The sequence below is a fragment of the Canis lupus genome, chromosome 15 (genome assembly GCF_048164855.1).
Source record: "Canis lupus baileyi chromosome 15, mCanLup2.hap1, whole genome shotgun sequence".
Lineage (NCBI taxonomy): Eukaryota > Metazoa > Chordata > Mammalia > Carnivora > Canidae > Canis > Canis lupus.
Genome location: NC_132852.1, coordinates 28,259,725 through 28,276,071, shown reverse-complemented (window position 1 = coordinate 28,276,071; position 16,347 = coordinate 28,259,725). Strand labels below are relative to the sequence as shown.

The 16,347-nt window shown below is 34.9% G+C and overlaps 1 protein-coding gene across 6 annotated transcripts in view; it reads left to right on the top strand.

The window, feature by feature from the left end:
* TEX15 (testis expressed 15, meiosis and synapsis associated) overlaps nt 1-16,347 on the top strand; it is a 91,019-nt gene that overhangs the window by 72,673 nt on the left and 1,999 nt on the right. For 5 of the 6 annotated variants that reach the window (XM_072776352.1, XM_072776350.1, XM_072776353.1 and 2 more), the window contains 3 exons: nt 2,400-9,775; nt 11,786-11,844; nt 14,473-15,734. In XM_072776352.1, coding sequence (XP_072632453.1) covers nt 2,400-9,775; nt 11,786-11,844; nt 14,473-15,734 — 8,697 coding nt within the window. The remainder of the gene's footprint in view (nt 1-2,399; nt 9,776-11,785; nt 11,845-14,472; nt 15,735-16,347) is intronic. The other variant, XM_072776354.1, reaches the window with a different exon arrangement.

Here is a 16,347-nt window from a genome sequence, read left to right as displayed (position 1 = left end):
CTGACCCTTGAACATGGAAATTTGAGGTACCAACCCCCTTGCAGTCAAGTCATGTATGACTTTCGACTCTCTGAAAACCTAACTGCTAATAGCCTTGTGTTGTCTGGAAGCCTTACCCAGAACACAAACAGTTGATTAACACATTCTTTGTAGTTATATATTCAATATACTGTGTTCTTACAATAATACCTATTTCTTAATTTTTACTGGCATTTTTAGGCTACCTCGTTCATCTGTGAGTTTTTTTTAAGTTGTGGCAAATATCAAAAAAATTTTCCAATATATTAATTGAAAAAAATCCATGAATGAGTGGACCCACACAGTTCAAACACATATTATTCAAGGATCAACTGTATTTGCCTATTGTGGGCATTTAATATAAAGGAAATCATAAATATGTGAAGTGGCCTTTTGTGACTAGTGACTTTTCACGTAACAGTATTTTCAAGGTTCTTGCATATTGTAATATGAATTAATACCTCATTCTTTTTCATGGAGTAATATTACATTGAATAGATACACTATATTCATCAGTTGAAGGATGTTGGGGTTGTTTTCATCTTTCGGCAATTATGAATAATTCTGCTATGACCATTCTTGTACAAATTTTGGTGTAGACATGTGTTCACATTTCTCTTGGTATATACCTAGGGTTGGAATTGCTAGGTCATATAATGACACTATGTTAACCATTTAAAGAACTGCCAAACTGTTTTCCAGAATGGCTGCACCATTTGCATTCACACCAGCAGTGTATGAGTGTTAGGATTGTCCACTTCCTATGTTATTATCTGACTTTTTCTTAATAGCCAGCCCAGTGAATGTGAAGTAAAGGTTTTCAGGGTGTAAGTTTTATGCTGCTTTTGTTAAATTTACTTCCCCCTTTATTTTCTTCCTTTTTAAAAATTTTCTTTATTTATTTCCCTCCTTTTTTGGCTTTGGGTTTAGTTTGCTCTTTTTTTCTGGTGTCTTAAGGTGGAAGGTTAGGGTATTGCTTTGAGATCTTGCCCCTCTGATAATATATGTATTTACAGCTATAAGTTTCCTTGAAAGTACTGTTCTAGCTGCTTCCCATAAGTTTATGTTGTATCTTCATCTTCATTTTCATTCATCTCAAAATATTTTCCCATTTTCCTTTTATTTGTCCCATTGGTTTTCTTAGAGACATGTTATTTAACTTCCATGTATATGTGAATTTCCCAGTTTTTTCTGTTACTGATTTCTCATTTTTTGTCCACTGTATCTCCTACTCTCAAGAATACATCTTTAGGGGATCCCTGGGTGGCGCAGCTGTTTGGCGCCTGCCTTTGGCCCAGGGCGCGATCCTGGAGACCCGGGATCGAATCCCACGTCGGGCTCCCGGTGCATGGAGCCTGCTTCTCCCTCTGCCTGTGTCTCTGCCTCTCTCTCTCTCTCTCTCTGTAACTATCATAAATAAAAAAAAAAAATTAAAAAAAAAAGAATACATCTTTATTATGGTCATACTTCTACTATAGCTTACTATAATTAAAAAGTATAATTACAAGTGGTTATATAATGTAGAAGTCTTCAACAAAGCTATCTTTCAATATATTGTGATATAGAATCTCATGATACATCCCAATAATATGATTATAGTTTCACATATGTCATAAATCTCACCATCAATTTCTCAACATTATGAGGTTTTTTTTGGTATTACCTATGAATGCTTTGTGAACGTTTTATTTGGTAAATATGTATTTTTACAAGTTCCTTTGTTTATTACATTTAGTTCTTTATGAAATTGTAGGAATGAATTCCTATAAATTAGAAAATATGATTCCATTTTCCAGATTTTTATCTATATATATTATTTGCAGAAATACCTATTTCACTATGGAGCAGGGGTAGTGCTTTTGCTCCTGAGGAGGATTTTATGGACCCTTTTTGCTCTTTTCCCCTGTTTCCCCACCTCATTCCCCTTTTCTGTTTTTCTTCTCTCCTGACAAAGAGAAAAGCAAGGTAACAATAGATGAAGACATTTTTGCCTTATTAATATGAAGATTCTATTATTAGGTATCTGAATATAGGAAATTAATACAAGAAATACCTAGTCTTTGAGGTCTTTGAGCAACATGTTTTTATTCCTTTTTAATTTTTCTCTTTCTTTGTATTTGTCAGAATTCAAAAATTTTTATGGCAAATACTTTTTTTAGTAAGGTCTGTAGGACAGAGTTTCACGTTGCATCATTTCTATTGTATGATTTGTCATTCATCCTCTTCTCTCCTTTTTTCTGATGAGACCTTCCTTAATCATCATTAGGTTATTTAATGAACTTTCAGTTAAAACCACTGTGACATAGTTTACTTACATTAAGAGTTGAATGTAGAAATCCTTTTCCTTCCTGTTTTTTCTTATTTTTTTATCATTTCCACAGAAAGAACATGCTCTCTGAATAACTGTACAGTGGCCAAAAGAATTGGAAAAGGAAAAGATGCTACTGTCATCTTTGAGCATTTCAGGAAACCTGTAGATCCATTTGTTCCGGAAAACTGTTCTTGCAGTGTACTAAATGCAGAGATAAATCCTTCCAATGCAAATATTTCAAATACCTATGGAAATGTGCAAAATGGAAACATTTCTATACATGAAACATACAATGGACAGAAGGAGCACAATTTAGCAGAATGTAGAGACACGTCTCAAGTACATATATGTGATTCAAGTCTTTCATTTATTCCCAGTGGTACCAGAGAAAGTGTTAATGGTGACCTCATGTTAAATTTGACACATTTTACAAATGTTTTAAGTGGTCTTTCTGCTGCTTTTCCCCTTCGTAACAATACTGGCTCAAGCACAGTTATTACTTCAAAACTCATTAAAGACCCAAGACTGATGAGAAGAGAAGAAAGCATAGAAAAACATAATAATATTGCAGGCTTAAATGAGATTTTGCCACTTGAGAAGAGTTTAGATTTTGTTAATTCAGGAATAAACCTATCATCGATGCCAAGTAATTCTGCCTCCTCATCTGAAATTGTGGCTGGTGATCATTCTGTGCTTACTAGTTGTTTGGACACCCCTTGCTTCAAAATTTCTCTTGACAATTCACAGTCACAGGCGCACAACTTGGACTTTCAGAGCTATAATTATACAACTCCCAATAAAATGGCAGGACAGTGTAAGGGCCAAGACAATTTTTCCTCCCCAATGTGTTTGCCAAACATAGTTTCAGAAGTTGAAAACCAAAAACACAGTGAGGGAGAAGTCCAAAGATCCCAACAGAGAAGCAACATCCCACTTTTAATTGAAGAAAAAGATGAACCACATAACTCTTATGAATCAGTGAATACTTGTATAAGAGGGTACAGCACTCACATCTCTCAGAAATCATGGTCTTCTAATTCAGAAACTGTATGTCAGACTGGTCAGCAAATGTCTACAGTTTTTCCTCTCCAAAGGAAGGAAAACATAGATGGGTACATTCAAAACATTGAAAAAATGAGAGACTTCACTGACCCAGAAGATAATTCCAGGCATGGAGAAAAGCAGATTTTATGGAAAGAAACTGAAGCAAAAATCAGTCCAATAGATAATTACATTTCTTTGTACCAAGAATGCAAAGGGGATGAGAGTCATGATTCTTTTGGGAAAAATTCTGATCAAATATTAATTACACAAGAATTAGAAATACCAAAATCTTCCACATCTGCCACAAAGGATAAATATAAGTTAGACCATCTAGCATTGGAATTACAAAGTAATCTTACTCCAAGAACAGAAACCCTTTCACAAAAGCATCCTCAACCTTCTTTGGAGTATGAAGATAACATTCATACAAGTTTTGCAGTTTCTCAAAAACTAATGGAACTAAAATTGGAAAAGCCAAATGAGAACTGTGTTAGCATTATGACTAATGCTTTCCAGGAAGCAAAAGACATTCCCCAGGCCAAAGAACTGCCAATTGATGGGGTTATTTCATCTCATGACGTTAAAACAACTCATGACAACTCAAATTGCAGCGTATCTAGAGAACATATCTATGTCCATAGGAAAAATGAAAATGATCGCATGTCATTGGAGAACATGCAAAGAGACTGCAAAGTAACTTTTCAAATTGCTGATAAAGGTCAAAGTCATACTTTGTCATGTAATGCAGAGTTGCACAATGATATACACCTGAATATTGATTTCAAAGAACAAGGAGATCATGATAAAGAAAATGAAAATGAGACTAAAGAGGAAAACACTGCTTTGTCTACAGAAAACAACAGAGTAGATATATGTGGACATGAGAAGCAGGGTTCTCATACAAACAAAAATTATGCCAATATAGATGAAAGAAAGGAGAATAAAAATTACAATAATGTAGAAATTTTGAGTTCTGAAGAATTTTGTACATTTAATTTGACTGGAGGAGAAAAATGCATATCAACAGAAGCTACATTTTTAGATAGTGAAAATACTGTCACTGCCATAAAACAAAAAGATACTCAAAATACAGGCAGAAGTGTAGAGCACTTGACTTCCATAACATTTCCCCAAATTGCAGAGTCTTCAGTGCATGTAGCCTCAAATGCTGCAGTACAGATAGCTGGTAGTATGGTGCCTACATTAGGCACAAATCATGAAGATCACCAAAGATACCAGATTAAAGAGGCTTGTTCTTCTGAGAGTCTAGATTTTGGTTTATTAGTAAAACATAAGGTTTCTGACTGTGAAATGGATATAGATGACAATCAATTACATGAGTCATTTCATCAATCAATAAGTGACAGCTCAGTTCTTCAAAGTTTTGAAGTGGAAAATAAGATTGAAGTAGGATCAGAACAGTGTAATGATGCTTTTCTAATTCAACAAGATCCTCCTAGCCATGGAAATGTTCTGTATGAAGAATTTAGGGCCTCATTTGAAGCTCTAAAGTCTCGTATTGATTGGGAAGGTCTGTTGGGAAGTAATAATGGGGAGAGGGAAGTTTTGAAAAGCTCCAAAAGAAGGGAGAATAATGATCAACGTTATTCTGAGAAAAGTAATTGTCTTTATTCCTCTATACAAAAAAACAAAGCAGAACTCTGTCATCCAATTTTACTTCCAGATTTACAAGTGAGAATCACTAATATATTTCTGCCAGGATTCAGTCCCACTTCTGAATCCCTTGCATTGAAAGATAAGTTTTGCAAAAACATAACTAAAACCACAGAACCAGAAATAAACAAGGAGGGTAAAGTGCCAGGATTTGAAATGTATTCCCAGTGTTCTGGTGAAAATTCAGGTTATTCACTTGAAGATGAATTTGGTAATACAAGACAAGAATCAGGACTGGTGAGTAAATCTGAAATCTCGCATTCTCTTGACGTGAATCATAATACACAAGGGAATCATGCTTCTGAAAAACAAAACAGTGGACCTTTGCTTAGTGAACCCTCTAATGTCACAACATTAAATAATGAAAGCAGATATTCCTTGACAAAGTCAAAAACTAATTGTAATGATACTAGAAGTAAAAAGGACACAGAATCAAAAATTAGCAAAAGAAAGCCACGTGTGCCTTTTAAGGATGAGAATATGGCACATAAGGATTTAAGAAATCATGAAATTTATGGCAAGAGGAGGAGGCTAACCAGTCAAGATTCATTTGAATGTTTTTCTTCATTATCCCAAGGACGAATTAAAACCTTTTCAAAGTCAGAAAAACACATTAAGAGTGTCCTGGATATTCTAAATACTGAAGCATCTTTATGCAAAAGCAAACGTCTTTCCAGAAAACTTGACAGAGCTGTTCTTCACTTAAAAAAAGCTCATAGGAGAGTTCACACATCTTTGCAACTTATAGCTAAAGTAGGAGAAAAAAGAAAAGGCCCATTACCAAAATCATATGCAATAATATGCAATAATTTCTGGGAAAGTTGTGACCTTCAAGGTTATAGCTCTGTGTCTGAAAGAAGATATTATTCTACTAAACATTTTTTGTCAAAAAGAAAATACGACAAGCCAAGAGAGAAAAGGGCTTTGGGATTTGAAATGGATAAATCATTAACTCCTGTATCAAAGCACAAGTCTTACCAAGCAAGTAGAGAGAGAATCACAGAGTGTCTTTCTAACACAAATGTGGCCAGCAGTGTCTCCAGTCACACCACTGTTCATGTAAGAGAATTTTGTGATCAAGAATATCCTGAATCACAGTTAACCCTGTGCTCTACACCCCAAAGTACAAGTTGGTCAACTTATAACAAGAGCAGTATGAGAAGTCTAAGATCATCAGAACTTCAGACATTTTCTGGAAAAACTGGGTGCCTGTTTTCCCCACCCTGCCCAGATGAGAAACTAACTAAAAAAGAAAATCAAATTGGCATAAAGTTTTTATCTAACATGAGTAAATATGAAAAGCCTGGGAGCCATTCAGCAAATCATAAAATTAAGGATACAATGAAAGAAAGCCATTCTGAGACTAATAAGGTAATAAATAAGAGTAATTCAGTATCTTTAAGTAACATAAAAGAAAACAATGTAAGTTTTAGCAGAGACAAAAATTATGATGCAACTTGTATAACACACACAAAGGTAAAAACTGACATAGTTATTTCAGTTTTGGAATCAAATGTGAAGCACTTTTTAAACGTTGATATCTATAAACCAGATAACCTTATTTTATCTGGTTATAAAGGAAACCTGGAAGTAAATTTTCCTATGGAAGAATGGACAGCTCCTAATCAGAGCTCCAAACCAGGCATTATTACAGAAGACTTCCTTATGGACCCATTAAATCTAACTCTGATAAGCCACAAAAAATACAACAGTGTTCCTCAGTTGTTACCAACTACTCCAGTGACAGACAATGAAGTAGAATCTTCAGAATCTTATTTGGATAAACAGAGAATTTTTGCTAAAGATTCTTTTGCAACATCCACCAATGTACCAAACTGTCAGCCAGAATGTGGTGGAAAAGAGTTTCTAAAGGCAGAACAATGCTCTTCAAGTCATTGCTTCCATATAGATGGGAATGAATCAAATGTTCTTGAGAATCCTAAGTTGGGTCTTAAATCCGTAACTGAAGAAGGTAAAAGTTACAGGAAAAATACAATGAAGAGGCTATTTTTCAATGATAGTTCTTTGCCCTTAAAAGATAATGTAAAGGATTCTTCTTCAAAAAAATGTATGGCAAAGACAGACATTCAGGCCAGAACAATGTGGAAAACTAAACAAGCAGAAAAAGCAAAAGATTCACTTCATAGAAAAAGCTTGACTGAAGGATCCATTGCTAAGACAGAGTACAAAAATCAAAAGAATAAGACCTTAGAAGAATCCTCCTATTTAGGTGAGAAAAGAATTAGAAATAACGTGATTGATTCTCATCTAAGCATTGAAGATATTACTGAGGCAGTAGTCTCTTTGAATAACCCAATTTCTAATCATCTTAGCAAAAGAGAGAAAGAAGGGGGAGTTAAAGTTGGTAATGACTCTCATTCTGACTCTGCGTTGCATTCAGAAATAGCCTGTAATTCCAAACCAGGCATTATAAGAATGAATCATGGGCCTGCTTTACATAGGCACTCTCAAACCTCCCAACCCTCTACTCCTCAGAAGATGGCTACATCAAACATGAACGGATTAAAAGAAAAACATTGCTCAGCTAATCATTCAGCTCTTATAGCTAGGCTAATTCAGATTTTGAGAAGGGCAGATGAAACATCATCTTTGCAGATTCTACAGGAAGAAACTAAGGCTTGTCAAAATATTCTCCCTTTATTTGTTGAAGCTTTTGAAAGAAAACAAGAATGTTCTCTTGAACAAATCCTGATTTCAAGAGAACTATTGGTAGAACAAAACCTGTGGAAAAATTGCAAACACAAATTAAAACCATGTGCTATTGACTCCTTGGTAGAACTCCAAATGATGATGGAAACTATTCAGTTCATTGAAAACAAAAAAAGAGTCTTAGGAGGTGAACCAACATTCCGAAGCTTGCTTTGGTATGATGAAACATTGTACGGTGAACTGCTTGGTAGACCACGTGGATTTCAACAGCAATCCAATTTCTATCCTGCTTTTCAAGGAAGGTTAAAATATAATGCATTCTGTGAGTTGCAAAACTATCATGATCAATTAATTGAATTGTTTGAAGAATCCAAAAGGGAAAACAACTCATACTATGCATTCTTAAAATACAAACGACAGATTAATGAGTGTGAAGCAATAATGAAGCATTGTTCTGATTGCTTTGACTTTTCTCTCTCTGTTCCATTTACCTGTGGAGTTAACTTTGGAGATAGTTTAGGAGACCTAGAAATCTTAAGAAAAAGTACTTTAAATCTGATTGGTATGTATGGGGACTCTCCTAAAGTTGATTCCTGTCCAGGAAAACAAGACCATTTGTGGATTATCATAGAAATGATCTCTTCAAAAGTTAATTTTATTAAGAACAATGAGGCAGTAAATATTAAAATATCTCTTTATGGTCTGGAACATATCTTTTTTGATGCTGCAAAAAGTCTTGTTTGGAAAGAGAGGAGACAGTCTTTCTGCAAAAATTACTCAGGAAATAAAAATAAAGAAATGCTACTCAAAATGAATCAGTATGCTTTTTCTAAGTTGAAAAACATATATGATATGTTGTCTAAAGACTTAAGCAGTGAACAGATTTCCAGTATTGAGCTTGAGAATACAGAGATTACTTCCAGAGCATCAGATGATCTAATAAACAAAGCTACAGTTAACATTGAAAACTGTAGGTTTAACAGTACTTTGCCTTCACACCCAGATTTCTGTTGTATTAGTGAAATATTGGATCAGGCTGAATTTGCAGACTCTAAGAAATTACAGGAACTCACTTTGAGATGTACTGAACACCTAGAAATTTTAAAAAAATATTTTCAGATGGTGCAAGAAGAGAACATAGATAATATTTTTATCACAGAAGAAAATGTTTTGGACATGGTGAAAAACCACAATCATGGGGCTATAATTTTAAAACCTGCAGCCATTGAAACCTATATTGAAATTGTCATGCTTTCAGAAACAGTTCACTTTCTTAAAAACACAATGGCAAAGAATTTAGACAAACAGAGGTTTCGAGGTATGCTTTGGTTTGATTTGTCACTTCTTCCTGAGCTGATTTGCTGCCAAGAAAAAATGACTTGTTTTTCATTTCTTAAAGATAATTCAACAGATTGCCTTTGGAAGGTCATAGAGACTGCTATTTCTGAACTGAAGAAAGATCTGGATATTATTTATAAATATGATGAAGCTGTTAATTGCTCATATGCTCTTCATTTGCTCTCAAGAGAACTTGAAGAGCTTTCAGAAATAAAAAAACTTCTAAAGAAGTCTGAATATTCTGTTTCTACGTATATTGACTTTGTGCCGTATATAGCATCCATAAATTATGGAAGCACTATGACAGAGTTAGAATACAATTACAATCAGTTTTCTACACTGCTCAAAAACCTAATGGCTGCCCCTCAGAAAGATTTAGGGAAAATGGCTCATATTATGAAAGTCATGAAAACTATTGAACATATGAAGATAATATGTGCTAAAAATGCTGAGTTAACCATTTCCTTTATTCTGTGCCAAATGCTACATAACAGAAAGAAGACTTTCCCACTGAAGAGAAAAGAAAAAATAAATACGCATGTAAAACCTAGGAAGAGTACCAATAAATCTAGTACTTTTATGAAGGTGCCCTCAATTTCAGAGTGCATAATGAAAAATGTTTCAAATTCCTCTAGAAAACGATCTACTACTGTAGACCAATGTGAAGACTCTCAGGAACAAGAGAAAAACACTACTGTTTTCAACTGTAAAAAACAAAAGGTAACATGTTTTAAAACAAAACCTGTGTAAGTGTTACTTTTGAGAACAAATCTACTCTTCAAACAGGTAGTTTTCTGATTGGTAAAAATAGAGAATGCTTTGACTGTTGCCTTGCAAATGAATTTAAAGAACTGGATTGGGGTGCCTGGCTGGCTTAGTCGATGGAGCATGCAACTCTTGATTTCTGGGTCATGAGCTTAAGCCCCAGAATGGGTGTAGAGCTTATTTTTTTAAAAAAGAAAAGAAAGAATTCCTGATACCTAAAGTGATATGATTCTATATATGAGAAACATCTTGCAGATGTCTACTTTAAACTAAAACTTACTTAATTTAGAAAACATTTCTTAGAAGAATATAAATCTGTATAACTTCTTAAGGGATAATCCAGTGTGAATGTAAGTTAGTAATTTATTAAGTAGCTTCTATATAACAAGGCTACACTTAATGTAGTGAATATTAAAAACTGGCTAGTGGAGCCTGTGTTCTTGACCATTATCATCCACATGGAAAAATAGGACACATATTTTTAAATAGATGATTATGAGGGAATTAAAAGAAGTCCTACCTAAACATTTTATTTAGCAAATCATAGAAAACATTTTCTTTTGTACCTGGCACTGTTCTAATGATTTCACAAAATCTTTGTGATGTAGGTACTATTACTATCTTAAGGTATAAAACAGATCCATAGAAACATTAAGTTACTTTCCCAGGGTCACAGGGTTAGTAAATAGGCAAGCCCAGATGTAAAACTAGGCTCCCGAGCCCATATAACCTAACAACCTACACTCAGAGGCTTCTCTTAAAATTTTTTTAGGATTTCTCAGTTCAGAAGTAAAGAGAAACCTATATGCACACTGAAAAGTAGGAATTCTTTCTCGGGCTATTGTAATTGTATTTGTTAAACTAGTTCTGGTGACCAGGAAACCAGTCATTTATTTCACTGTTTATAGGAAAATGCTTAATAAAAGAACAGTTTGTAAGCATACTTCCAAAACACAATAAATACAAGTTGTGTACTCTACATCAAGAGTAAAATGAGGATAATACTTAAAAAGGTATTTTAAGTATTGAGAAGAAAAGAAAAAAAATGGAGGTTTATTTTTTAATTTCAATGAATAGCACACAATGAAGTTTTGCCTTAAATTAGGAAAAAACGGTTATCTGATGAAGGTTAAAATAAAGAAGGGGGTATCTAAGTTATGGAAATAATATGGGCAAAAATACAATGTTTATTGACATCATTTGAGAAGTGAGTTTAAAATTAAGTCTAGAACAAAAATTTAATTTAGTGGACAACAGTAAGCTAAGATAGAGAGGAATGTTGTTTCAGATTATAAAATGTCTTAAATATAGGTCCAAGGAGTTTAAACTTTATTCTGTATTTATTGAAGGTAATGTCCTGTGAAATGTGTTGTAGAAAGAGTGATGTTTTACAGAATAAGAAAAGAAAGTCCATATTTGACAGACAATTACTTAACAATGGGACTTAATGACTGATCTACTAAAAAGAGTATGTTTTTAAAAAGGGCAGTTAAAATTGGACTCCAAGATTTGTTATAAGATATGGGGATAAAGGGATCCCTGGGTGGCGCAGCGGTTTGGCGCCTGCCTTTGGCCCAGGGCGCGATCCTGGAGACCGGGGATCGAATCCCACGTCGGGTTCCCGGGGCATGGAGCCTGCTTCTCCCTCTGCCTGTGTCTCTGCGCCTCTCTCTCTCTCTGTGACTATCATAAATAAATAAAAATTTAAAAAAAAAAGATACGGGGATAAAAAGAATGTTGCAGATTGCTTGTTTAGAAAAGTTTCTCCAGACATTTATGACATATGGGAAGTCCAGCAGAGTCACTGGTTTTTAAATGGGGAGGATTAATGAACGTAGCTTATGACAGTGCATTTTAGATGATGACAGAACAAGCAATTTTAAGTATCTGATGTGAAAATAATATTTATGTTGCATTTTATACCATCACCAATGTAGGTTTTCTTTATAACTTTTTAAAATGTAGATTGACATGAAAGATGTCACAAAAGTCGACAAAGAAAAGACAACATTCAAGCATCCAAGGTAAGAGTTGCCATCAGCCCTATCTGAAGAAAAACTAAACAAAATTAAGCACATATTAAGGAACAATACTAACACATTTATTTATATACTTCTATTGGATCATGCATGTAACTGAGAGGAAAAGAGTAAGGTTAGGAGGGAGAATAAGATTTCAGATTATACAGTGCATTAAGGTTTAAGGAATTTGAACTTCATTCTGTAAGTATTGAAAAGTAATGTACTGTGAAATGGGTTTTTTTTCAGTGATTTAAAGGATAAGAAGAGGGATCCCTGGGTGGTGCAGCGGTTTAGCGCCTGCCTTTGGCCCAGGGCACGATCCTGGAGACCCGGGATCGAATCCCACATCGGGTTCCCGGTGCATGGAGCCTGCTTCTCCCTCTGCCTATGTCTCGCCTCTCTCTCTCTCTGTGTGTGACTATCATAAAAAAAAAAAGGATAAGAAGATTCTGAGTAGAGTTAGAAGTAGTAGTAAGTTAGAAAAGAGTGATGTTTTTAGAATAAGAAAGTACAATTCGTATTTGACAGACATCATTTAAAGAATTCATGGGGATTAGTAACTGGTTTGCTAAAAAGGAGATAATATGACAAGTGATTAGACTGAGTTTTTTTAAACTTGTGGGTATTACTAGGCAGATTTCAAAATTGGTTAAAAAGATAGAAATTGCTGACTTATATTACTAAGTGGGAACTTAGTCATCAACATATATTATAAATGTACTACTATTTCATAAAAGGATGTTTAAACATCATAATATAGGAGGAACATGATTTCAAAAATAAAGGCTAGTTCTTTAAACTTAATTATTTTTATGAAAAACTCCCTACATGGTTCATATTTTGACATGAGATGGCACCACTGAATATGTTGACCATCTCTAATTTCATTCAGCTCTCTGCAATTTTCAAATTATCACAGGCTTCATTTATTCACATCTTTTTTCCATTTTGTGAAGGAGAATGAGTAATACAGAATTAAAAAGATGAGCATTCTCGTTTCTGTCTTACTTGGTTTTGGTTCTTTAAATCTACATTTTATTTATTGCATTTCTAGAATCCTTTTCTAGAATCTTTGGTTGTGTAGTGGCATAAAGATGAAAAGGGATAACATAAACCATTTCTATAATCGTCTTAGCAACTAAATATAGGTGGTATTTGCTACTCAAAGAATCAGACTTTGTCTCACATAGCAAGAAAATGAATCCAAATAGAAGGTTAATACAGGGTGCTTGGGATCCCTGGGTGGCGCAGCGGTTTGGCGCCTGCCTTTGGCCCAGGGCTCGATCCTGGAGACCCAGGATCGAATCCCACATCGGGCTCCCGGTGCATGGAGCCTGCTTCTCCCTCTGCCTATGTCTCTGCCTCTCTCTCTCTCACTGTATGACTATCATAAATAAATAAAAATAAAAAAAATACAGGGTGCTATTTTCATGGGAGAATATTCTCTAAGAGAATGCATAAAAGAGTAACCATACAGGCAGCTGTCAATCTATAGGGTTAAGACATCACTTAAAGATTGGAAATGTGGGCAGCCCGGGTGGCTCAGCGATTTAGTGCTGCCTTCAGTCCAGGGCGTGATCCTGGAGACCTGGTATCGAGTCCCGCATCAGGCTTCCTGCATGGAGCCTGCTTCTCCCTCTGCCTGTGTGTGTCTTTGCCTCTGTGTGTGTGTCTCTCTCATGAATTAATAAATAAAATCTTTAAAAAAAAAAAAGATAGGAAATGTGATAAAGCCAAAATTGTACTTTCTGAAAACTGTCAAAGTATTATACAGGATTGGATAAGAATGATGATGTTGTCACTAAAATGCCTTTTAGGGGAGACTGGATTAGGTAAAATAAAATACAGAGCTGTTAGTTTCATGATTTAGATACACAAACTCCAGGCCCAAGATTAATTTCTTTTGCATGGGAGGAGTGATTATTTTTTTCTTTTCATCATGTTCTTTTCCACATGTAATTCAAAGAATTTGATGAGACACCAAAAAATATAATCATCCTGGGGGACCTAAATTAACTATCTTGCTCTAGACATTTCCATAGTGAATGCTTCCTTCAGCCCGGGTGAGACTTTCTAAATTTAGGTAGGAATGTCAGGGATATTAAATTGGCATCATATTTTGGAGGTCTGTGTTTCCTCTTCTCAACCTTGAACAAACAAATATCTTAGTAGTTCCTGATAACAGAAGATGATTTTTTGGCAGGGGCAGGGCACAGCTGGTGGTTTTGTCAGTTCTATATAGCCATTTACAAGTAGAGAAGATCAACAAGTTGGAAATATATGAATGCAAAACTACAGTAAAAAAAAAACTGGATGTAATTTCCTACTTCTAAAAGCCGCTTTTAGGAAATGTCCAATGCATAAAATAATTACAATATTGATGCACTGTATATATTTCTAAATGTATTAGAAATACATTTGAAATGTGGAGTATATCACATTCAGCAGGAAAAAATCTGAATTCAAAACAAGGGAGTAAAACTGGGGAAATAAGTTACCCAAATACTGCTGATAGAGAAAATGTAAATCTTAAGAATTCTCCTGAATAAAAACTTCAAATATGTGTTTACATTAAGATTTGGGGACTCCATGTATTTTAAGTTGTTTTTATGTGTGTGTTATACTTAATAGGACTACAAGATCTCATCCCGAAAGTGAAAGTGAAATAGGACCAAGTTCATCTGACAATCTGAAAAGACACCATGTATCTCCAAAAAAGGTTGAGGTGGAAAGATCACTACCTGGCTCAGTTTTACCTTTAAAGAACTTAAAAGACATTTGCACATCAAAGTCAGAGGGCAAAATATATGTAACTAATACTTCACCTGATACTTCAGAAGACTTCACTGGACAACAGGGGAACTTAAATAGCATGAAGAAAAGTAATGTGAATTTTAGTGCTACTGAAACGAGTGATAAGAAAGATTGTTCTTCTTTTGCAATTTGTGAACAAAGAAGTGTAGATGGCAGAATATTTCCAAAAGACTGCAGGATGCCTTCACAGAGATTTCTTACTCCTGCAGAGAAATCTTGTCCCTCAGACATAAAACCAGGAACTGATGCTTCTCCTCTGCCTGATGCATCAGTGCTCTCAAACCCTATTTTCCATTTCATTGGGGACATCCCTGCCAATTTAGGAATGAATGATGACACTGTCTTTGAACTGCAAGATAATGAAATATTAAATTCATCTATTAAAAATTCTGCATGCACCAATGCTACAGAACCCAAACTTACCCAGAACAAATCTCCTATTCTGCATGTAAATAAAACTCAGCCTGCAAAAACTGAGTTAAAAGAAAAATATATGAAGGATACTTTGAGTCCCAGTACTATACCTGTTGAAGCATCTGAGAACTTAACCCTTAATGTAAATCAAACAGCAGAATATTCTTTTTCTGAACAGCAGAATAATGAAAATTCAAAAGTCCTAACTCAGAATGCTGCTGCATATTGGAATGAACTTCCACGGTCTGCATGTACCCCAATATATAATTCTTCTGAGCATTCATTTGGAACTTCATATCCTTACCATGCTTGGTGTGTTTATCATTATAGCAGCAGTGGCAGCAGTTCCCTCACACAGACATATCGTGGAATAACATCATATGAGGTACAGGCACCTCCTTCTGGGATGTTGACTGCAATTGCAAGTACTGTCCAAAACACACATCCTAATCTTTTGTACTCTCAATATTTTGGTTACTTTGCTGGGGAGCCGCAAGCAAATAACTTTGTGCCAGTGGATGGGTATTTTCAATCTCAAGTGCCTGTTTCTTACAATTTTCAGCAGCCGATTTTTTCACAGTATGCTCCCCATCAGCCATTCCAACAAGCTGTATACCCTTACCCTCCTGATTCAGGTGTGCTTCCAGAAGCTCCTTGGACATATGGTGAGTTTTAGAAGTTTTAGTGCTCTATTGAGTTTTTACTTTTATTTCTTTGTACATTTATGTAAATGAAATTTACAGCAGGTGATGATCTATAGCAGTCATTTTTCTGTGCAGACTTGTAGAATTGTTCAAATCTTAGGCAGAGTTGAATTATGTTGTCAGATGGGAATCCGATCGTCAAAGATTGAAACAAAAAGAATCGGTAATATCACTAGTATGTCCTTCAGTAAAACCCAACTTTGGGAAGTAGTTAAGTAAATTATTCTTAATCCATTCCATGAAATACAATGCAACAATCACAGGGTTTATAAAAGTTTTTAATGACAGTTTTTAAAACTTTGTCATATATATTTACCTGTGTAAATAAAGAAATGCCTAGAAATACTGAAATGAAAGACACCAACATTTTGACTTGTCTGCCTCTGGGTGATAAAATTGGGGAATTGTGGAGAGAGTTTTTTATATTTTCTAGATTTCCTACCATGAAAATACATTATTTTGATAAATGGAGACGAAGAGTAAAAAACCAAGTTGGAAAGAAACTTCAGTCAGATAAAGCAACCTTTCTCTTTCTCTTGGTATTCTAATACAGTATATCTGGCCATAAGTGAAT